Below are 25,486 nucleotides of genomic sequence, written 5' to 3'. Positions count from 1 at the left end.
TAATAAGATTAATCTCATTCTGATGTATTTATGGGGCTTACAATCCATATCAGAACTAGATGAACTGCTCCAGAACTAATTCACTTTATTAAAGAAATTTACTCTGATTCCAGATACAGTTGTAGCTCTTTTACAGTTCATGTGCAGTATGCCAGGCACAGATATTTGCAATAAATTCATTCAATTTAATTCATGGAATAAGAGCAAGGCTCTTGTCAGAAGCATGCCAGGAAAGTTTGATTCCCATTTTTGGGAAGAAAAGAACGTTTATTCTCCCATATTTAAAAGTGAGTTTAATTTTTATCCTTTACTTATTTAAAAGTTTTTATTCTAAAATTTTACTATTAGTTATATGTACAAATGAGATTTTATGGATTTTCAAAATACAGTTGAAAGAAAATCAGTTCAAGTAACAGTTTATTGCATCGGTTTTTCTGAGCCCATGGCTCATTCAATTCTTTTCGCTATTCGCTTCAGCTTTGCTAAACCAGTTTTGATTCCACTGCTCATTTGATTCTTTTTGCTCTTCAGTACATCCTCATTAATCACTCTTGATTCGTCTCTCATTCCTCTTCTTTGTCAATCATAAAAATGAACAGATTCCTTTCAGTGAGCAAATGATTCTGATCCAATCCTCAAAGAAGCAAATTTTCCTCATCTCTAGTTCATACCCCAGTATCTGAAGTTGAAAAAGGAAGAAGTATTGCAAGATTTATTTTACCTATTATCATGAAAATAACCAAAGATGGATTTTTTAAAATTGGAAACAAGAAACATTTATATTTCTGATTCCAGTTCAGCATCATGGAATAAAAAAATAATTAAAATCAAAGAACTGCCAGAAATGAGAAATTGTTCCAGTCGGCTGCTACAGCTCAAAGTTTAGGTACAGATTGGGGATTTAAAATATGTTCATATAAAATAGTGTCAACAAAAAAATTTATTTGTTTGAAAGAATAATGTTCTATGCTATTTCAAGTGCCATTTTAGTAATCCCTGTAGAAACAAATGATTTTATTGTGTCTTTGTATAAGTAACATTTTGTATGTTGTATAATTCAGTTAAATTGTTTATTTTACATTTTAACTGCCCATAATGAATTAATTTATAGAATAACTAGTTATTTTACGAAATAACTACTTAAAGTGTGGAATTGTTGATTTATTATACACTTTAGCGACAACACATACATTAAAGTTTGGGGGAAAATTTTAGCAAGGCTCACAAAAAAACAAAACAGATATTTTACAGAAAAAAAAAAACTCTACAATTATATATATATATATATATATATATGCTTTATTTTAAGTACCATATTGTAACACAAACAGCACTGCTTAATACATAACACTAGACAAAAAAAAAAAAAAAACTTTCATTGATGTAGATTTTAAATTAAACTATCAGTTTTGAGAGTGATCTGATATATCTCTTCTTCAGGAGTTAAAATATTAAGAAAAGTGTTGCTTGTTAGAATGTTTTTGAAATTGATGGAATTTTAGTTAAAATCTATGCCAATCTACAGATAGCATTTTGGCTGAGTTTCATATTTTATAGTGCCATGCTTCTCTTCCAACTACTAAATATTTAAATTCATTTTCATGGTATATTAGATCATTTTTGGACCATCACTGGTCTCTGGTTATTTCATGCATATCTGTGCATTATAGCACAGATAATCAAGAGTTCAGTGGTAGTTATACACATGCAAATAAAATAAAGTCAGAAACTTTAAAAAATTATATATGTTGTGAAGCAATGCATAATTTGCATATCTTTCTTAGAACGTAACTTATCATCTGCTAGGATAAGCAGCACAAAAAAGGTTTAAAATAAAGGTTGTTAAAACATACTTTTTTTAAAACTTCAGCAAAATTATTAAAAATGCATCTGATACAAACAGGTGTTTTCCACTTTGTTAAGTTCACTTAACACAACTCTGCTATTAGTGTTTTCGCTAACTGGGAAAAAGTCTAAATTAGTAACCCTTACCTCAAGACTTTCACAGTGGCCACAGAGCTAACCCTCAGAAATCAACATTCAAACAAGCAAACACACAAGTTGCAGTAGACATTATTCATCTGATAAGCCTGATAAATTCTTAAAATGATGAGATGCTAATGATTCTCATCGTTCTCTCATTACACTTCCTATTACTGCACCCTCTTAAACTCATTTTTTTCACACCATGATCATTAATATCATGCAGAGCCTTTCAAAGTTTTTGCTATCATCTTGATTTTTACATATAGAATTTTATTGCATGTATCATTTTTAGGTTGTGCATTCATCACATCAGTCTTGTTTATATTAGTGCTTATGTTTTTATGTACCAGGTATCCAGAAAGGTTCATGCTGCTGGAAAATGAGTGAAATCCAAACGGTAGGCATTGGCAACCCTGCCAAAATGACATCAAAACTTCCCATTCCTACCAACTGTTAATCAGTGCAGAGTATGAGGTGTATTAAAAGCAGTTTTGTGAGGATTACAATTCTGAAGTGAATATGCCAGTGTTTGCTATTCAAACCGGGCAGCAAAGAAGCAGAAGCTGCTAATAAAAAGATATGCTTCCCATTTGGGGAGGCAGCAGTGAGGAAGCATACAGCATGAAAATTGCTCAGCCACATTGCATCGGGAGATGATGGCTTTCAGGATGAGTCATAAGCTAGGTATTCATCCAACATCAACAAAGCCATGTTAAAGGAGAACACAAAGTGTAATCCAAACCAAATATATAAACAACTTGCACAAGGGTTTGAAGTATTGGAAGAAAGCATCCAATTGCATTTCATAAGCTTAAAAAGATATGGAAGTTCAGTGAGTAGGTGCCTCATGTTGACCGAAGAAAGCAAATTTCAGCCATTCACCATTTGCTCTTTTTGCTGTCATGTCATAAGAAACCTTCATTCCTGAACCAGATATTGATATCTGATGAGAAATGTGTGTTATATAGTAATGGGGGGAGAAAACATCATTCGTAATCCCCTGGTGTTGTGGTATTAGCTACCACAAAACTTCACCAACAGAAGGTGCTCTGTGTTTGATGACCCACACTGGTATTGTGCAGTTTGAATTCCTAGAGAATGACAAAACCATCAAAGCAAAAAAATTACACTCTTCTCAGTCACAAAGGGTTGCAAATGCACTGCTCAGAAGCAGACTGCACTAGTTCAGGAAGAAAAGAGTAATGCTTTTTCAAGACCTTGAATGAAAGTGACAGAAAAAGTGGAAAGTTTCTTCTCATCCATCTGCTTACTCACCAGATGCTGTAGTAATCATAGGTTTGAATAACAAACAGTTCTGCCCCTTCCACGATGCCATGCAGGTGATAATTCAGTTTTTTGGCTCAAGGGAAGAGAACTTTTACAAACAGGAAATATGTCATTTTGTAACTCATCATGAGGTTGCAATTACAAAGGTTTGACAGGACTGTTCTAGTTTCAGAAAAACTGAAGAACCTGTACAAAAATTTAATGTAATCCAATTTGTTTATTATTTTGATTAATAAGAAAATGATGCTACGAGGCAATTTTAGCAATAAATTTTAGTAATTAAATATGATAATAAACTGAAGTTTACAATAAACTTGATTATTTATTACTATCGCAGCTCCCTCTCTCGCTATATATATATATATTTTTAAGACCAAATAGGTCTTACATCACATTACTTGTTAGCTTTTCAATTTCTATTTCGATTATATATATATATATACATGCAGACTTACTTTTTCCCTGACAGGCTGCTAATTTTATTTCTTAAAATCTTGTTTTTCATGATAGCAGCATGACTTAAAAATTTAATGTTTTATATCCAACTAGTTTGAAAATTCCACTTTTATGCATTCTTGCTATAATATAGTATAGAAGATAGTATTAAATAAAAATGAATATATTGCATACTTTTAGTGAATATGAAACACTAATATACATGATGACTGTGAAATATATCTAATTATCACATATAATCAGAATAAAAGTCAGAGTACACATTTTAAGCTATTAAAAGACCAAGCTCAAAATACGCCAAAATTACTTTTATATTTGTTTAATGTTTAAAAGTTGAGAAATTTCCAGCAAACAATTGTAATGCATTAACATATAGTTTTTTTTCTTTTGTACTAAACTTTTTCAGCATAATGTATAAATAAAACCATACATTTATCCCTTTTAATATAATTTGAACTTTAGAAGTACTTTAATAATTTAAAAGCTGCAAAAACTACAATTCATCAGCTTGACACAAAAAAAAATTTTAAAAAAAATCATAAAACATTCAAAAACATAATCAAGTGCATCAAGATAAGTCATTGAACTCTATATTAAATGAAATGCATGAAGCTCAAAAATGTGAATTAAGCATACTACGCAATTTCACGTTTTAAATGGAGATAAAAACTATACAGATTTTATCGAAAAAACAGTCACCAGCTTTACAGTTATTAAACATTTATGCAACATAATGATACTGATTTGTATTATCTTTATCACGCTGTAAATAATCTCTGTCAATCAAACTTTCGACACGCTTCTTTAATTCTGTTGGTTTCACAGGAAATTTAAGTTGATCATATAATTCAGTAATTAGTAAGTTGTGAGATAATGATTTTCTCATCTTCATTATGCGAACAATAGCAGCATCTATTTGATACTGACGATCTTGGAAAACTCTCTCTTGAGTAATGGATTGTTCTTCCTGAGTTTCCTTCATTTGTATTTGATTAATTTTTATTCTATAATATTTGTTTTTAAAATCTTCATTAAAAGTAAATTTATCATCATCTTCAACATCCTTACCACGAGGAATTTTTTGCAAAACTCTAGCTTTACCACATGCCAATGATTGAAGAGTTCTTCTTAATTCTCCTTCTTCAATGGCAGTAGCTTGTTTTATTTCTTCAAATGAACAGCTATCTTCTTTATTGAACATCAGAAGAACTAACGCTTGAAATAATGAAACTTGCAATTCTTTGTTACCTGCAGAAAAATAAGCTTTCAGTACACAGTGACCTAAACTAGGTTGCCAAAGCAACTTGCGTCCACTGTGTTTACTCAAATAAAATTTTTTAAATACTTCTTGATACTTTAACATGTCAGGTGGCATCTGTACCTCAACTGGTTGATAAGTTGGCCAATAACCCATGGTCAGTACAGCAACAGACATATCCATATTACCAGGAACTTTCATGTTTTGTAAGTGCTGCTTGAAAGTTCCCATTAGTTCTTTAGATATTTCCATATCTTTAAACATACCCTCTAATTTACTAGTAAAAGCTGCACCACATTCTTGCTTTAATTTAGATAACATTGACTTTTCGGCATCAACAGAAGCACTCTTTCCAACTAATAATCTTTTAGCTAAATCCTTTTTGTAAAATGCTTCAAATACATCTTTCCCATGAATATACCTAAACAAGACCATAATCTTATCAAGAAGTAATTCCAATTCTTCTTCGGTAGCTTCTTTGTTTCCAGCTCGTAATTTTAAATCCAAAAATTTTGCTATCAGCTCAGCTGGTTTATTAGGTCTTTGGTTAACAAAATATTCAAAAGCTTCTTTTAAAGTATTTAAGAATTTGGGATTCTTTTGAAAACAAACATTAACAATTAAATCCATGCGATCTTTAAATTCTAAGAGCTCTTGGACCATGGTTTTATCTTTTTCGGGATTGCTAACAATAACACGACCATGCTTTTTGATATAAAGATTAAAATGAGAACATAGCTGTGGTAAACCATTTTTAGCTCGGGTGAATAAATCATACATCAATTTGAGATCACTAAGTCTATTTTCCTCCAAAAGGTTATCTAAGCCTTTCTGAAGAATAGGAGTTAGATGCTCACCAAGGAGTTGTTTCTCTACACACTGGATCAATGGTTTTTTGGTAGATTGATCAAGATAATGTAAAAGTCTTTCCCATTCTTCATTTAATCTCCTTTCAACATGCTGCACATAATGTGGAACATCTAATTCTTGCATTAGCCGCTGACCTTCAGCAGCATATATTTCTTCAGTATTTTGCAGAAAACGAACTTCAAAAATTTCCTGATATATCTGCAGATCCAGAAACATCCGTAATAAACTTTTAAGTAAACTCTTATCAACAGTTTGCCCATTTCTTTCTTTGTCTATAAGCATCAATAATCCATCTACAGTTCTATTCTGTACAAGTGGATGGGAAACTATATGTATACGAAACATGTCTAAACCCATATCCCATAGAGATGAAATGCCAGGACTTTGCAAAATGTAGGTGCGATCGAGAAAAAGGAAAATACTTCGTATCATTATCATCTGTCTACAATGATCTTGCCAGAATTCATTCATAAGCTTTAAGAAATACACACTGTCCATAGAATCGGGAAGAAATTGATTAACATTCTGTTTAATGTTATTTTCACACAGAGCTCTTAAATTATCATACAAAAAGGCAGCCATGTTGTTGGAACATAAATTTTCAACAGCTTGATAAAGCTCTTCTTGGGATGTACTAATAGGTTTAGAAGTCTGAATTGCTATAACAGCACTTTGTAATTTTTCCCAAGTTTGTTGTTTATAATTTTCTGGAAGTTTGGGTTTTTCAAAGTTCTTTATTACTAATTTCTTTGCTGTACCAGGTTTGCCCAGAAGAGGAGTGGCATAAGGATAATTTGTTACAGATGACAATCCATATTTCTTAGGGCTTACAACATCCATCATTTTTTCCTCTAAATCTCTTTTCATTGATCAATCAATCAGATAAACTGTGAAAAAAAAAATAATTTAGGAAAATATAAATATAATTTTTACATTTATTATCAACTCAAACTGAATTTTAATTCCTAAAATAATAATACAATCACTCAAAATGTCATCTTTTTATAGAATTAAGCCAAAAATTCCAGTGTCCCCAAAAAGTCCTCTAAAAGTTTGATATGCAGGATATAAAATATTATGACTTCTGCAGAGTGGTCCACAAAAATGTAATCGGTATTCCATTATGGTACACTGGAAGCAGGTTACTTTTTCACGGGCCACCCTGTATTTCCATTTACTAACTAAATTAATAATTATATTGAATAAAAGTGATAATGTATGTATAATTCAAAATGGTTCTAGTAAATTAAAAATATTTTTACTTAATAGAAACTGAAGGGGGGGAATTGAAACAGTTTTATGAAGGCGTAAAAATAATAGTTAAAAACAGCTGTTCGTGCTAAAGAAAAGTGTTTAAAAATACATTTATACAAATAAAATATTTTTCACTGACTAATCTTTAAATCATAAATGCAGATTTAAAAACCAAACACCATTACCTGAAATTAAAATCTACATTTATTTCATTTGTAGCTTCTGCTACAAATACTGCATTATTGTATACTTTCTTTCCACAAGTCAATAACCAACTAAAACTATCTTTAAAATTTTTAACATTCACACTGGTTTCTGTCCATTTAACAGCATGCATGTAATACCCATTTCGTTGATTTTCTTGAAATCTAATTTTTCACAGCATGTTTAAATTCTGGCCTATTTTGGCATTTAATCGTTTAAAAGTTCGAAAACAAATAAATGGTATACTTTTTATTTCAATATAGTTTCTAATACATTCTCTTTTCTTTCACTCTCGGATTAGTTTTTTTTATTTATATCAAATTTTTTAAATGTTGCACATAGAAGGTTGATTTAGATATTTGATAAATCTAAATTTAATGAGTATTTGGATAAAATCTTTGAGTTAATTTTATACATCATACTGATTGGTACATTAGAAAATATAATACATTCTGCACAGTAATGTGAATAAGGACCTTAATGAATTTTTTTTACAAAATTTTATAAACATTCTTTAAGGTTCTAATTTTTATCAATAATAATTCATACTTTTGGAAAATAGAAATTTCAATAATTTTGATTTAATATCTAAATAAATATTTCATTATTTACAATAAACGTGGCATTTTTTACACTTCTTCCATATTAAACAAACCTTATATTCCAAATTATGTTGATACATAGATTCTAAAACATGCAGGGTAACACAATATGTGAATATAAATTTAAAATAAGGCAACACAAAGATGATCAGGATAATCTAAAAAAATAATGATACTTTCTTACAGGCTTTGTGAATTAACAAAAAAAATTTTTGGGCTATCTTTACAGCTCGTTAAGTTGTGCTCTATTCATAAATAATAATAAGAAACATTTAATAAAAGACAAGAAATTTTATAAGAGAGGGAAAAAATTCCTATACAGCCAATATTTAAATTTTTAGGTACTTATATATTAGTACAGATGACCTCAGTAAAAGTCTCCAAAATTTTTAGAATTCGTCAAACTCTGGCAACCATGTGTAAAGCAATTTTTACAGTTTCAACAAGTAATGTCCCTACTTGTGTATGCATTCTATTTACTATATTCCAAATCTAGCAGATAGCATAGAGAAATCATAAGACCAGTGTTCAACTCGATCTTAAAATATGTGCTTGTGGCATTTGCCTGCATTTAGATATAATTACAGAAATGTTTCTGCAGAATGCAGTATTTTGCAACAAAAATGCTAAAAGAAACAAATTGCTGTGAATCTATTTTTAAAGTAATCATCATGAGTCCCCAAAACAAAAGAAATTCACTTGTAATTAGGTTTATTATTTTTTGGGATAAATGCTGAATTAAAACATAAACTATGCATGTAATAAATAATATTTTGGAATTACTAAATTGTTAATCTTTTCCTTTTGTAAAAAATTGCTGCACTGTGCAAAGATATAAGGACCCATTTGGACAGCCAGAAGATACATTTAAGTTCATGGCTGTTTGGTTAAATATAAAGCATGTAAATCCATGTGCCCTAAAAAAATATGTGATATATGCATGCATAGGTTGGTTATTGTAAAGTATAGCATTGTTCATCGACATTCAACCAGTGTAATATTAATTTCCTTTTAGTTTTGCTTGAGTGGCAACAACTATAAAACATTATTATTTTGGTAGAATAAATTTATTTGGTTGTGTTTAAATTTTTGAGAGATTATTTAGGTAGAAATGAGTTGATGAATGGACAAAATGGTGTACATTTACTGTCATATCTAACATCTAATGTTGAATGAATATTCATAAATATACCAAAAAGATCAGAATTCTACTGAATGTTGAAACTGGGAGTGTGGACAGTCAGTAAAATAAAATCTCATATTTATGTCACTTCTAATATTTTGTATCTCAATAATATGTAATACATATATTGATACACCACAAAATGAAAAACAAAAAAATATAGTCTGCCACTGAAATAAAAATACTGGAATCACTAAAATAGCTCTCTGTTAGTCCAGAAGAATTTCCGGATAGACCTTAATTATATATTAGTATGTTTTCTAAAATAAACATAATTTTACAGGCAGAGCATAAACCAGTAGTATATAGCATTAAAAATATTTTGAGTAACTCAGTGGCAACTAGCTGTTTGTTGTACATGACAATAGAAGTACAGAAGTTTATTCTCCCCCCTTTCTTCTCAATTCCAACCCTACACAATAAACATTTATATATAGTAAAATATATCCAGAATACTTGGAAAATGCTGAATATTAAATAAGGGATAATTCCAGATAGTTGAACATATAAAAGGTACAATTTATGGTAGAAAAACCAATTGAATGAAAGAAGAAATTTCTAGTGTAAAATTAGAAAAACAGTCAAATTATTTGTTGTGAATTTGAATAAAGCCTACATTTAAAAGTAATGCTAAGATTTCAGATATAATAATGGTTCTGAACCAGTTTTGGTCCAAGCACCTCTTTCACCACTATTATAGAATACCTTCCCCCCCTTTCCAAATTTTGAAAAATACATGCTTACATTTATTTAAGATTTAGATTATCTTTAAGCATTAAATTAAACAATAAAAGTATAGAAAATATTAATTAATACCAAAACTTGAATAAAAGTAGTTTTATATTCATGAACTAAAATTAAATATTTAACAAGTAAATAGAAGGCTGATCACATTCGCCCACTTGAATAAAAGTAGTTTTATATTCATGAACTAAAATTAAATATTTAACAAGTAAATAAAAGGCTGATTACATTCGCCCCCTGAAACTATGAAATGTCCTCCAAGGCCAATTACCCTTGCTCAGAATCCCTCAGATACAAAATCTGAATAGTTATCTAAAATGCATTTTTTGTTTTAAATTTAGATGATAAAGGTGACATTTTTGCAGGCTTTAAACTTTTGAAAGTAAAATATCTTATCTGATTGTAAAATCCCCTGAACCATGTAATTTGGCAGAGATCCCACCAAACTCGTGCCAATTATTCTGGCAGAAGTTTGATAGAATTGCTCACTATTTATTTACTTAGATAATAAAGACATACAAGTTACATACTATATAATATATATTAAAAAAACTTAATTCATTTGCTACAATTTTTCACAATGTATTGCCACTATTAATTTTCAAATAGAAACACATATCATGCCAATTAATGCACACTTTTCTTAATACCAGGGTTCAGTAATTTCAAAAATATTGCACTCCGTGCTGTTCCATAGAAGAAAGATCTCAAATTTTAATGATTTTTTTCAAAATGCAGAGAAAAAATGATAAATAACAGCTTAAAAAAAGAAAAAAAAGAACTAAACAGGTTTACATAAAAGCAAGGTAAAAATCTTATAGCATGCTGATGCATTATTGAACTAAATCACATCCTTTGTTTGTTCCAAATTGTAGTCCTATATATATATATCATGATGGCTTTATAAATTTCATTTGCTTAATATTTTGTTAAAAAGTTTGTACAATGAAAAAATATTTCTTTTGCTTGAGCTTTCTAATCAGTTGAATAGCCAGGATTTTTTTGCATGTATATGTAATGGAATGCTTTAGGAATAACTGTAACAGACTGGCAACGGTCTTTCTGTTATAACACTTGAAGACAGACACAACCGATTTGCCGTTTGAATTGAGTAAAGATATGGAGCTATAAATTTAAATCCATCTGGATTGGATGCCGCCTTACACTCAGCCACAGCAATGTCCAGAATTCTGATGTGACCAGATTGCCAAGCTTCACTCGTGCATGACTGCCACACTATTACATATATATACATATACAGTACAAAGTCTTTAATCCGGACTCGTCGGGACTTCAGCGATTCCAGATTAGGGGTTTTCCCGGATCACAGATCATCAATTTAAATCTGGTACGATGGCATGCAGAAATTATACAATTAAAAATATGAAACCATAATTTATGAAATAAAGAGCAAATATGATCTAAAGGGTATCAAAATTTACAAAATAAAAGCTTAATATTTATTTGTTTACTTTATTAAACATTTCTTTCAATGTAAGTTGTTTAAGTTGCTTCATTTTTGCGCTAATACTTTCTCTTTAATTCTATAAACAGACATAATTTCTTGTTCAGTTACAAAGTTCCACAGTTCAAGTCCTGTAATCGCTGTGTCGAGAATACCGACTAATTTGTCAATGGAAATTTTTTCGTTTCCAATAACCTCTCTGTCACTTTCTTCACTATCGGTAGCGCGCATAAGTAAACGCTTTACGCGCAGCGGACGCGCGCATTAAACGCACCTGCGTGAGTTTGTGGCTTTGAGGTCCGGATTATAGATCATTCTGGATAATGGATGTCCAGATTACGGACTTTGTACTGTATTTCTTTAATCTGATTGGTGAGAACTGCCACACCACAGCTTAATACGACATGAAACACAATAATTTTCAGATGACGCACTTTAGATTTACATCTTAGTATTTTAAAGATAGGAAGGAAATGTGACCAAAATAAAAAACAGGAATTAAAAGGTGTAATGAACTCTAGACAGTATTCCATAATTCTAAAGGGGAAGGTAATACACCTGCACAAGCAGAACATCAAAGTATTTTAAGTTGTGTCTCGAGAGGGATCCCGAAGCTCTGCCAAAGTAAAGTGTGAGGATCATTTCATCTGTTGAGATCAGGTGTGATGGGTTCCACCATCATGGCCAGTTTTTGCCGTCTCTAAACATGCCAACAACATGGAAATTTACCAATATTTGTAAATGTGTACAAATTAAAATTTATGTCTGAGTCTCACAACGCTCATGTATTGTGAATAAGATTGATGCACTACTAATGCTATCTTCCTTGTGCCTGGGATATTCACAATGTCACACACTAAACAAATAGAAAATAAATGGAGGTTCCACTGAGATATGTGCCACAAGAGACATAAGGTACATGTTCTTTACAGTATTCATTTTCAGACCTGAAAAATTTAATTTAGTTATTTACTGCTTATGAATTCAAGAAAATCAATCCTCAAAGTAGAAACAGCACATAAGTGCATAAGAGTTTTAAGCACTCAGAGTTACTTTTATGCATCCAACGAGATATTTTCTTTTTATGGTATATTAGGAAAAACATTCCCATTAATAAACAGCACATCATTGCATTTACATTTAAATTTGTTATGAATTTTGTTCATATAAGGATAAATTTAGAGAAATTACATGTGATTGTATTTTTCTTATAATGTAACATGAAAATCTAGAGAGATGATACTCTACCAAAAAAATAAGAATACAAGGGCAACTCTATTTAACACTGAGTAAATGGTTATCTTGCTAAACTGATGAGACATCGCCAAGATGGCAATGGTTTTAGTTACTAATTTTACAAGAAACTGCCAAAAGTCAGCATACTTGGCAACATTTTGGTTCACTTCCTATATCACTGTAATAGGTATTGGATTACTGAGATATCTCCAGGTTAGCTTCCTCTTTGCATTGCATTGTGTTTAACACTTTTAGTAGGTTGAGGCATAACTACTGATTGTAACTCTGTGATACCGTGAATACCTTACGAATATTTTTATAGGAAGTTCCAAAACTGTGAAGTGTTTCTTTTAATAAAATTAATTTTATCAACCCATCATCGGACTCGTATGCATTCCATCTCTTACAAACCAGTATGCACATTAAAAATTTTTTGTGTCAGCAGTGGGATAGAATGCCAGTGACAAGAGCAATGGATGAGCAATTAAGACAGCTGGTGACAGCCTTTGCTCCATTCAAAGAAGGCATGAAAGCGGTTTTTGATTCCATTACAGATGAAAGCTGTTCAAGAAAAGATTGAAGCAGGGCAAGAGGAAATGAAAAGAGAAATTGCATAATAGAAAACAAATTCAAAGCTATGGAAGGCAGAACAGACATGGTTAAAAACAAAGTTGCAGAAATTCAAGAAAGAGTTTCTGCTGTGGAATAACAAATCGAAGAAAGAATTTCTGCTATCCAACAGCAAACCAATAATACGATTTCTGCAGTCGCCAAAGAGGTTGATAGTTTAAAGAAATTTAGAGCAATGGATGGAAGCAATTTTGATGGTTTTAAATTTTTACCAATGCCTTCTCATCCCTCTCTATAGCTATCCATATATGTTGATAAGACTTTCTGGCCAGTATAAAAGATGCAAATTTTTATAGTGGCAGATGTGAATAGATGGGATTCTCAAGCTCAGGCCAGCCATCTTTCAACTTCTCTGAGAGCAGATGCAGTGGATATTCTTCAAACTCTGCCTGAAAACCAGGGGCTAGACTTCGAAGCTCTATTTGGGGGAGCTGCACTTTGGTGAGAAATGTTTAAAAGACTATAGTAGGCTTCAATTAAAATCTCACCAACAGAAGCACATGGAAACACTTCAGGTGTTTGCCACAGATGTTGAAAGGCTGTCTCATCTCGGCTTTTTTAGATTGCCCATTAGAAGCAAGGGAAATCCTGTCCCTGCAGCACTTCACAGATGCCATTCCGGATCCTGAGATACAGAAAGACCTATGAATGGTGAATGTCAAGTACTTAAAGAGCACTCTAGAGCACACTTATCAACCTTTTTAACTTACGTGTACCATCTAAACAAAAATTTAAAACCTTTAGTACCACTACTACAAAGTACTACTACCACCACCACTCTTGAACAAAGCTCAGATCGCATGAATTTACGAGTGTTAGAGAAAAACTCAATCACGATGTTGACGTTTTAATTTTTGAATTTAATAGTTAAAAATACTTTGCTTCTTTGTGTACCACCTATTTTTCTCTTGCGTACCACCGGTTAACAACCCCTGCTCTAGTGTATGCCATGAAATTCGAGGCAGCCCAGCAAGCAACACACATAGACCTGCCACCCTATCTGAGCTGCTCAAGACCAAGAGCCAGTGGATCACATAAGTAGTCACCTAGACAATTTAACCAAACAAGTCAATGCCTTCCTTAAGATGGAATAGGAGCGATAAGAAACTGACCCTAAAGTGCTGGAACTGTGGCTGTAGGCCACATATGAAGGAACTGCAGAATGCCCCAGGGCACGGAAAATAAGACCACACCCAACAAAGATGCAAGAAACAAATTAGTGCTTATATCATGAAGCAGATGTTGAAAGGTAATAAGAAGGCTCATTTTAAAGCACTTCAGACTTCTGCAGTGAATGCCAGCAGTAAAGGACTCGCCATATGATCATCGATACAGCAGCCAATATAACCATCATCCAAAAAGATCTGGCTCAATAACTGGAAGGTATCTGAACGCTGCCCTGCGTCACCCTCCATACTGTGTCTGGGGGATAAATTCGACTTCATTGGAAAATTAAAAGTAAACATGAAGTTTGGAAGTGCTGCGTACCATCGCACGGTATATGTAGCAAATATAACAGAGCCTTGCGTACTCAGATTAGACTTTCTATGAAAATACCATTGTTCCTAGGACTTTAAAAATAAACTGCATTTTATCACTAAAGACACAACCCTATTTGGAATTAATGACGAAAGAGTTAAATCTGCTCATCAAATCATAGCTCATGATATAATAGTACAGTAAGAACAGAATTATAGCTTCATGGATCCATAGCTGAAAACAGAAATTTTGAGTATGGTAAATTGTAATATCCCAATGACTGTAACACCCCGCCAAGAGTACTAGCAGCCTCGGCACTTGGTGACTTAGTGAGGGCTGTTATTGTTGCCAATATAACTTATAGGACAAACATCATTAGGAAAGGTGAAGTGGTTACAGCATGTACTTTAGAGACCTACATTAAGCGGAACACTACCCCTCCACAATCTGTGTCTTCAGAGACCCTAACATCAGAGTTACTGCAGAATGCGCAACTAAGTGATGAGGAGTGAAATGCTGCAAAATAAGTCATACAAGAATCTGAAGATGTTTTCTCCTGCTAATCTTCTGATGTAGGCCGAACCAGTTTGACACAGCACAGAATTGATGCAGGTGATCATCCACCAGTCACGCAACATCCAAGATGTGCACTGATTGCTAAACAGGAAGAAGTAGGAAAATGTCTAAAAGACATACAAAAAAGGCGATGTTATCGAGCCTTCAGCAAGTCCACGAGGGGCTCTGTTCAACTAGATTTTGCATTGATTATCACCAGTTGAAGAAGGTTACAAAGAAAGACAGCTACCCTCTTACTAGAATTTATGGTATTCTGGATACACTTTCCAAAAAATAAGAATACAAGGGCAAGTCTATTTAACAATGAGTAAATGGCTATCTCACTAAATTGACAAGACATCTTGAAGCTGCTAACAGTTTTGGTGACTAATTTTTGTAGCCAAATTTGGCAAGAAATTTCCCAAAGTTCCCAATCTTAGCAACCATTTGCTAACATTTTGGTCCAGTGTGTGTATCACCGTAATAGGTATTATAAGTGAATGAATTTCATTGGTTACTATGAAATATATTAGCTGTAACCGTATCTGCCCTTCATATGCCTTCCAGTAATTTCGAGAAGCAGAAAATACTAAAAATATCTCAGCAGCTGGGTGAAAACTATATAAGGCTGCAAAGAGCATCTACCCTCAGTTGTTGTTGTTGTCAATTCTTAGTGCAGAGCGAGGTTGGAGTACTCAACTATCTCTAGGGTTTAACTTTCTCTTTAGATGTACTTTGCATTGCACTGTGTTTAACTTTCTTAGTAGTTTGAATTGTAACTATTAATTGTACTTGTGAACACCTGTACGAATATTTCCGCAGAAAGTTCCAGAATTCTGAAATGTTTCTTTTAATTAAATAAATTTTATCAACCTATCACTGGACCTGCATGCATTCAATCTATTACGAACCCATACACACAGTGCATTTATGCTTAAAATGTTGCCAAACATAAATTCGTGTGGTATAATCAGAAATATATATTTTTGTGTATATGTGAGAGCACATCAGTGCGATATTGAAATTTTAAGTTCGATTTTAAGTCATCATTTAGAAGAAAGATGTTAAATGTTTCTGCAAGAAATGAATTGTTGAATTTATTGAGGATTTCTTACTTTCGGTTTCTCATGAAAGCACACCAGTGCTGTATTTTAATATGATGTATGTTTTCTTACATGTAGAATGTTAAATTTTATCATTTTATTTTAAATTTTAAAGCTTTTTAACGACAAGGAAAATTTTTTATAATGATCTGATTTCATTCTGTTCAGATAGAATCATATAGTATTGAGTTAATGGAAATGGCTGGTCGTGGAAATGAAAGCTAACGAGCAATGTTTAAACTTATTGGCGCCAGACTGTTTCTTTTCTCTATCTTGCAATATTGGATGAAAAGAATTTGTTATTATTATTTTTATTGACAGGAAAATTATTCATAAGGGATATTTATTCTTTTTGTATTCTAAATGAGAATAAATTCAAAATGAATCAAGTTTCTTTTAACATTTTATTTTAATCTGCCTAATTTTGTAAAAAAAGGAGGAAAAAAATTCTTTATCTAACTCTGATTTTTTTTCCCGTGTATTATTTGTTTATAACTGTTTCTATATATTGACTCATTGTTTGTTCAACGATTACTTTTCTTGAAAATGCGGTATTTGTGGAAAAATAAAAAACGGAATCTATTCATTGTTGCCTCAAAGCTTGGAGAAACAGTTTCCACAGATATGAACATAATAGATTTAAAACAACTAATAATTAGTAAAAATTATCAGGAAGAATGTGTCAAAAATTTTCTGCAAAGTATTATGAAAGAAAACTCAGAGAAGATGCAGTTAGATCTAGAATGCCTTAAAGCAAAACAGAATACTGAATCTGCTAGACCTGGAGGTGAAACAGCATTTAATCAGAATTTTGAGAAACTTATACCCAAGTTTAATTTCAAAACTGATGATATCAATCTATTCCTACAACTTTTTAGAGGCAAGCTAAAGTTCTACACTTGCCCACAGATGAATGAGTGTCACATCTCACTGGCATCCTTCCGGCTAAGGTAAATAATATAATTGCCAGGGAGCATGAAGAACAGCCGAGAGATTAACAGCATATTAAACGATTATTGCTTCAAAGATTCATGTTAAGTGCACAGAAATTTCGACAACTTCTTTTCAATTTTTTATCATGAACTTAAAGACATTTTTAGATGGGTGGCTCAACGGATTAAAAATCAAAACATTCAACCATCTAAAAGATTTAATGTTGGTTGATCAAATTTAAATCAGGTGCACACCAAATGAGTTTAAAGAACATTTTATAGATGAACAGGCTACAATTACTTGAGAGTCATAAGAGTTGGGTGAAATGAAGAATTTGAAGATGCTAAAAAAATGACAGAGGGAAAAATGAAATTGGGAGAACTTGAAAACAGCAAGTAGACAAATCAGTATTTCTCAATTCCCTAGTAACATCTTCAAAAGTAATAAAAGCTTCTCAGGACACACAAAAAAGATAATGTATGCACCAAATTTCGAGAAAAAGGCCCGATTCGAATTTTGATAAGAAAAAAAAAAAAAAAAAAAAGACTTCAATGATATGAATGTGGGTCTTCTGACCATTTCCGTCCTCAATTTTAGAACTCAAAAAGCAGAGTGTCGAATACGTGGGAAATAAGAAAATCTGTTAGATCCCTATACATTAAATGGGAGAATAAATGGTTTTGAAATGCTTGTTCTAAGAGTTCTAGGAGCAACAGCAGATATTATTTGGCAGAAATATGTAGATCGAGACAGAACAAAGGGGTAACATGTATAGGTTCAACATTTACTGGATGATCATAAGAACTTGTTTACCTGTTGCTGAAGTGGATATTGAATGCGATGCTGATATAGTAACCACCAAAGCAAATCGACAACACTTAGACCAAGGATGATTTATCTTAGGTAACCAAACAGTGGCTCTTCTCAGAGGAACTAATAAAATTATTCTTCGTATGCAGAAATCTTAACGCTGTCATTACTCGGTCTCAAGTGTGACAACTTAAGGAAACAGAACATTTAAGTGAGTCAAATCTAATTTCTGAACAGACTGAGTTAGGTAAGGAAAAGGAGAAGGATGCTCAGGAGAAGTCTGAAAACAAAGAGATACTGCCTATTGTTGACCCTTGTATCCCCACAAGGCCTATTATTCAAACAGATTCAAGTACTTCTGTTGCTGAACAACAAAAATGTAAAGAACTTGCCCCATTATCATATTAGTAAAACACAAGATTAAAAATGTGATTTTAGTAAAGAAGAAAATAAAAATAAGTTGGAAAATAAGAAGAAAATTTTATTGTTGTTCCAGCAATCCTCAGTGAGCAAATTAAAACAATCATGAAGGAACTTCAGGTCATTCAGAAGTTTTTAAAACAAAAGACCAGTTACTAAGACATTTTTTTCTGGCCAAACTGTTATAAAGAAATTGAGGGATTCATTAAAACCTGTGACACTTGTCAACGTCTAATCACAAGCCCTAAAAGCAAATGACAAAAAGAAACCTCCATCAGTAACTATTAGTGATATCTGAAGTCTTTAGTAAAGTTAATGTAGATGCTTGTGGCTCTATGCCTGTATCAACTGAAGGTAATAAATATCTTATTACAGTTATGTGCTTAGCCTCTAAATATCCAAATAACATGCCAGTGCTGGATATAATGCTAAAATCTGCTGTAAATGCACTTTAGCAGGTATTTAGTTGGATAGGCTTCATGAGAGAGATACAAACTGATCAATAGAAATAGTTTACGAGTCACTTAATTCTTGAAAAGTTTGGGTATACAAAGTTACCACTCCCTACAGCCATCCTGTGAAGTAGCACCATCAGTTGATAAAATGAGTCTTAAAAGTATTACATATTGAACCTGCCCAAATTGGGAAACTCGAGTACTTGCCGCTCTCTTTGCTCTGTGAACACTAACTCAGTATCGTCTTTAATCCTGCTGAACTGGTACTTGAGCCAATCTCAAAACCCCTGTCGCATTATTGTCTGAGACACGGTTAGATCCTCCGGGGGGGGGAAGATACCATAATAGAAATGTCTTCAAATAAATAGATTGAAAGAAAAGTACAGAATCAGCTACATAGAAAAGGGAAGAGGTGAGAAATAAAAGGCAAAAATGCCATAAATAGGGAATTCCAGCAGAGAGGTGCTATGTATTAACACTAAGCCAACTCCCTCCTCAAAGGAAATGTCTGGGGAAAATGGAGAAAATAGTATCAGAAACAAACTATGTGGTCAGTTTTGAATGGAATCAGGAAGAGAATAAAGTGTATCACATCAGCATGTTAAATTCTTATCATTAAGAGACCTGAACTTTTGAACGTTGTGCTATTAGATGATAAGGAGACGATGACACCTCAGAATTAAAGGTGAATGCTCCCTATATGTTAACTAACTCTAATGAATTTGGATTTCAGGGAAATAATATTTAGAAAAAGATAATCTTAAAGAAAGACTTGATGATGAGTAAATCCTGCAGTTGGGAAAATTTTCTGCTATATTTTTTAATATTCCAGGGAAAACACAATTTAGTCGAAAATGATACTGGAGTAATCAGTGACAAACATGTATGGCATAAGCCTAATAAAATGACAAACTGATGGAAGGAAATTCTAAAAGATGTGATAGAAAATAATGTTCAAATACAAAATTACTGAACAAAGACCTTCTAATATACTTCACCCATGACACTTGTTGAGATGCCAGGTAGGGATCCTATGTCATGTATTAATTATGGAAAGTTAAATGAAATAATGCAGTTTGAGTTTTATCCAATCCCCAATATAGAACAATATGTAGAAACTTTGACAGCAACCAGACTTAACTAAAGATTATTGGCAAATTCTGTTGAGTTCCAGGCTTGAGATTCTGTTGAGTTGAGACTACGTTTTTGCTATCTAAATTTTTTGTTTTTGTTTTGGATTTTTGGTATAAATTATGTGTTAAAAACATCGATTTTGTAGACATTTTAGGCTTAAAGTTCAAAATGTAGACAAAAAATTTAGACAGTAATATGGTGCCATGAATTTTCTCGACCAAAAGTGTCTGGCAAGAAATTTGTCGCGAACCGAGGGCGTATAAGAGTAGTTCCAAAATTTCAAAACAATAATGTTTTTCTTAATATGTTTATTACTCCAAATTGAAAATATTATTACGTTATAGTTTGATAATAAGAGTTAATCTTTGGATTATGGTAACTTGGCGATTTTTTTGGCGACCAACCCTGCTACAGCAACCTGCTAGTTTTTTTTTTTTTTTTTTTTTGGATGCCATTTTGATTTCATAAAGTAAAGTTTTTTTTTTTTTTTTTTAAATTTTACTCAAAATTTTTTTCCAACAATCTGCTAGCCGAATTACGCTTATGCTAGAACTTTTATGGAACAAAAGAGCTTAATCATGACGAAGATTATGATCGCCCACTGCTTGCCGCGTTTTTAAGAATTGCACATACACGGTATCATCCATGTACACGTCGACCTATTTTCACTTAAAAAAAATCCAAGAATTCCACAAAAATGGCATTGCGCACACTCTTGACTTTATCCATATACACTGCTAAAGTCCTAGCTTGCTTGCTGCGTTTTTAAGAATTGCACATACACGGTATCCATGTACACGTCGACCTATTTTCACTTAAAAAAAATCCCAGAATTGCACAAAAATGGCATTGCGCACACTCGACTTTATCCATGTACACTGCTAAAGTCCTAGCTAGTAACCTTTATCGCGTTACCAAAATGTCCCCAAACTACCTGTTACCATATTCCAAAGATTAGCCATGATAAGCTTCCAGTATAAAAAATGTAATAAATTGACTTCCCAATATTTTAAATCATTTATCTTAATTTCATAACTGGTCAATAATAAGTTCTGTTAATTGAAAATATGAATTAGTAAATTCATTTTTTGGTTAGAGTACACTGAACGGTAGCCCTTGTATTATCGTGAAGTTGTTCTTTCGTTTATCGGCAAGTTGTTGTTTCATTTATTGTAACCCGAGTAGTTGAACGTTCCGTAAATATACTTTTACCTAGAATTGGCAAGTTGTTGTTTTATTTATTGTAACCCGAATAGTTGAACGTTCCGTAAATATACTTTTACCTAGAATTGGGTGCTCCTTTGACTTTTTAAGTGAAAATATATCTATGTGTACATGGACAAAAGGAGTTCCCAATGCCAAGTTTGTGCAATTCTCTGACTTTTTTTTAAGTGAAAATAGGTCGACCAGTACATGGATAAGTCAAGGGAGTGTGCAATGCCTAGTCTGTGCAATTCTGGGGTTTTAAGAAAAATAGGTCAATGTGTACATGGATACCGAGTTTGTGCAATTCTTCGACTTGAATAATTGTTATTTTGTACTTGTGTAGCAGCGATTTTTGGCGCTAAAATCAGCGCTACACAAAGCCAAAGTAACAAGTCAAAGAATTGCACAAACTCAGTATCCATGTACCACCAAAAATCTCCAATTTTCCTCAAGGGGTACCCGTAAATACAGTTTTACCCATTTTTTTATCCACATTTAAACTGAAATAAAGATCACTAAACCTTAAATGATTTTAATACATATCACAAGTCATTATAGAAAATAATCCAAGATTTATTAATCTTCCTTGTTGAGATACCAGGCAGGTGTTTAATAATAATTCTATATAGACTGGTTAACATAGAGACTTACACTTAGCTTTCACCATATTAATTCAATGGTAAAATACATAAAATATTTTTTGATGAAATGCAATAAGAAACAAAAACTGATTTCTAGCAGCAGTAACAAAGAATATTCAAATATTTTTAATATATAAGTTAACATCTACTCATCAAAAATATTGTATCAAATCTAGCTCCTGATGGTAATTTTAAAAAAGTTTACTTATTTCATAAAACATGCAGCTACAAAGTTTTTCAAGTTCACTGAAAACCAAAATTATGGAAGCAGAGTTTACTAATCAAGTTAACTGGGCTGATCTTTGGAATAAGGTAACTGGTAGTATGGCGACATTTTGGAGGCGATAAAGATTACTACCTAGGACTTTGGTAATAATGTGACAAGTACTCAGTTCCGATTATGCATTATTTTGTGTGAGGGAAATGAGAGATCATGAGATATGTCATGTGACATTAATGGACAAATTACAGTTCTTTAATCGGAAAAGGGGGGAAATCTGGAAATTTTGTATTTAGCTTTATTCTGTGTTGTGTGAAACAGTGTTGGTTAATTTTTGGATCCCATGGCCCCTAACTAAAGTGAATTCGAAATGGGTATTTAGGCATTGTGATAAAGAGAATTTTGCTTTTTATTTAGCGGAGGAAGTATGGAGAAAAAATTCGCAGAAAAAAATCTTTCAATAATTTTATTGAATGAATTAGAAAAGTGTATCCGCCACGTAATCAAGATTCTGAAGAAGATTAGGTAAGTTAGTATTTTTAATTATTTGAGGATATTATTTTTATGCATTGTTCTAAATGTAAGGTGGAAAGGAATTTGGTATTATTGGGAAAATTGTTATTAGCAATGATTTAGTTTAAAGTAATTAGGATTGTAAGGTAATTTTTATTAATTTAATGTATGTGCTCATTTATATTTTAAGTAGTGGTTTTGAATATAATTATATTTTAATGAAATGATAGTTATTTTGTGAATTTTATGTTTGTAGGAATTTGGTATACGTTTCAGTGGAAGTAAACGTGCATGGAAATAATTTAAATATTTGACACTAAGTATTTGTAACCATTTATAATGTTTGCAGTATGAATTTGTTGGTGACGTTTATAATATAATAGATAATTTAGAGGTAAAAGTTTTTCGATATTTTATACGTGGAAATGTTCATCTTTGGAAAGGGTATATACTTTTTCGCGATCAGGTAATTTCATATATGTTCTTTTTACCAGATTTAAAGATTCACAAAATTTTCATGCATTTTTGTGAAATTTTTCTAATTTATGAGAAAAAAGCAGTGTACATGGATATAGTAAAGAGTGTGCACAATGCCATTTTTGTGCAATTCTGGGATTTTTTTTAAGTAAAAATAAGTCGACGTGTACATGGTTAAGTGATGTTTTAATTAAATGATAGTTATTTTGTGAATTTTATGTTTGTAGGAATTTGGTATACGTTTCAGTTGAAGTAAACGTGTTATGGAAATAATTTAAATATTTGACACTAAGTATTTGTAACCATTTTTAATGTTTTGTTATGAATTCGTTGGTGACGTTTATAATAGATAATTTAGAGGTAAAAGTTTTATTTATATTATATTGGATATTTTATTTATATTATACGTGGAAATGTTCATCCTTGGATAGGGTATATACTTTTTCGCGATCAAGTAATTTCATATACGTGCTTTTTACAGAGTTTAAAGATTCAGAAAATTTTCCTGCATTTTCGTGCAAATTTTTGTAATTTATGAGAAAATAGCAATGTAGATGGATAAAGTCAAGAGTGTGCGCAATGCCATTTTTGTGCAATTCTGGGATTTTTTTTAAGTAAAAATAAGTCGACGTGTACATGGTTACTGTGTATGTGCGATTTTGAAAAATGCGGCAAGGAGTTTGTGATTCTGCACTTTTTCCCAATTTTGCAGCTAATATTTGTCACGATTAAGCAATTTTGTTCCATAAAATTTCTAGCATAAGTGTAATTCGGCTAGCAGATTGTTGGAAAAAGTGTTGAGTAAATAAAAAGAAAAGAAACATGTCTTTACTTCATGAAGACGAAATGGCGGCGAAAAAAAATAGAGGGTTGCTGTAGCAGAGTTGGTCGCCAAAAAATCGCCAAGTTACCATAATCCAAAGATCAACCGTTAACTGATCAATCATTTTAATAATGAAGACAATATCCTAAAATAGTGGTTTTTTAAATTGTGGTCCTTCAGATTTGCAAAATAAAATTAACACAATTTTACACAGCTTCTTGCTGATGACATTTGGCTAAGCATAATGGCATATCTTTGACTATTCTCAATAAACATGAGAAAGTAAAGCAAATTGAAAGATCGCTTGGTGTTAGTTTTATACAGATTTTATAGAAATTTTTCACAATTTTCAACATTAGAATCTTATTCCATTGAAAATGACACCATTATTGGAAAAGCATTATGCGACGACATACATTCACATATCACAATTCCGAGATCACAGTATTAAACTTTTACTAAGTGGGAAATATAACGAATTTTCATGAGTTCATGATCCTTTCCACTAAAATTTTGAAAATAACAAACTAGCATCAAATGACAAAGAACAGTTGACTGAACACTCTAATGAACCAACACTACAGAATACATCATTAAGCTCTGGATCTCATTACCATTGAAGACAGAGCGGTGAAAGAATTAGCAAGCTCATACAACTCATTAATTGGCAGTACCAATATTTATTTAATTTTTAGTTAAAAGGTTGAAGATTATTCAAACACTAGCAGCTTTAAATTACTAAATACAAAAATAAGTTTTTTCTATACTTTAATTAATACCAATATAAAATTAAATTAATTTTAATTAGTTGTATTTTAAAAATACAAGTATACAGGTAGTAACATACGCTAAAAAACTGCTGACAAGAGCAAGATGGCCCACAGAACATTCTAACTTGGTGGTTCCCACTTGAAATAAGTTTCAGATATGCTACTCTAAATCATTCCAATTACTTCCCTTTATTTTACTGAAGTTTGGTTTCTCAAACTTCTTTTACCTACGTTTCATCGAAGGGAAAAAACTTACAGCCTTACATGAGTAACAATTTTGTTAATAATGCATATCAAACACAACTCATTATTAGCTAAAAACATATGTGGTTAATATACACAATATGGTTTGATCGATCATTAAGAGAAAACGATTTTAAAGAGCATGTTTCAATTATCGAATTATAAATTCGGAATTAAATTTATTTTCGAAATTGATGAAAAGTTGCAATTTTGCTTTTATTTATAAATAAATTTATTACAACTATTTAGTGAATGCTTCACCGTTTATTTTTATAGTGAAATATTTACTTTCTACCTAAAAGATATAGCATATAATACCAAATGTTTGGTTTACCATTATCTGAAACAGTCTTACCTATGAAGGCACGTACTAGCATTACACGACTTTTATGGACAGCACTTTATATTAATTGGCTTGTCACATGTAATAAAAAAGCAGACAGACAATAATAGGAGTTATTTGACTCAACACTCTATGCACAAGAAATCGCCACTACTAACACTGACATTGCCAGACAGACAGACAATG

The 25,486-nt window shown here is 31.9% G+C and overlaps 1 protein-coding gene across 1 annotated transcript; it reads right to left on the bottom strand.

The window, feature by feature from the left end:
* Positions 1 to 399: 399 nt before the first annotated feature.
* Positions 400 to 25,486, bottom strand: LOC118190599 (cullin-4B-like). The gene is made up of 2 exons (XM_035361351.2): positions 25,313 to 25,486; positions 400 to 6,744 (listed from the first exon to the last, which is right to left on the bottom strand). The coding sequence occupies exon 2, from the start codon at positions 6,722 to 6,724 to the stop codon at positions 4,451 to 4,453; it is 2,274 nt and encodes a 757-aa protein (XP_035217242.2). The 5' UTR covers positions 6,725 to 6,744; positions 25,313 to 25,486; the 3' UTR covers positions 400 to 4,450.

This window comes from Stegodyphus dumicola, chromosome 5 (genome assembly GCF_044657685.1).
Source record: "Stegodyphus dumicola isolate Sdum_Otavi_A_Nest chromosome 5, ASM4465768v1".
NCBI lineage: Eukaryota > Metazoa > Arthropoda > Arachnida > Araneae > Eresidae > Stegodyphus > Stegodyphus dumicola.
The sequence above is the reverse complement of the archived record's forward strand: the minus strand, read 5'-3'. Positions and strand labels throughout refer to the sequence as shown.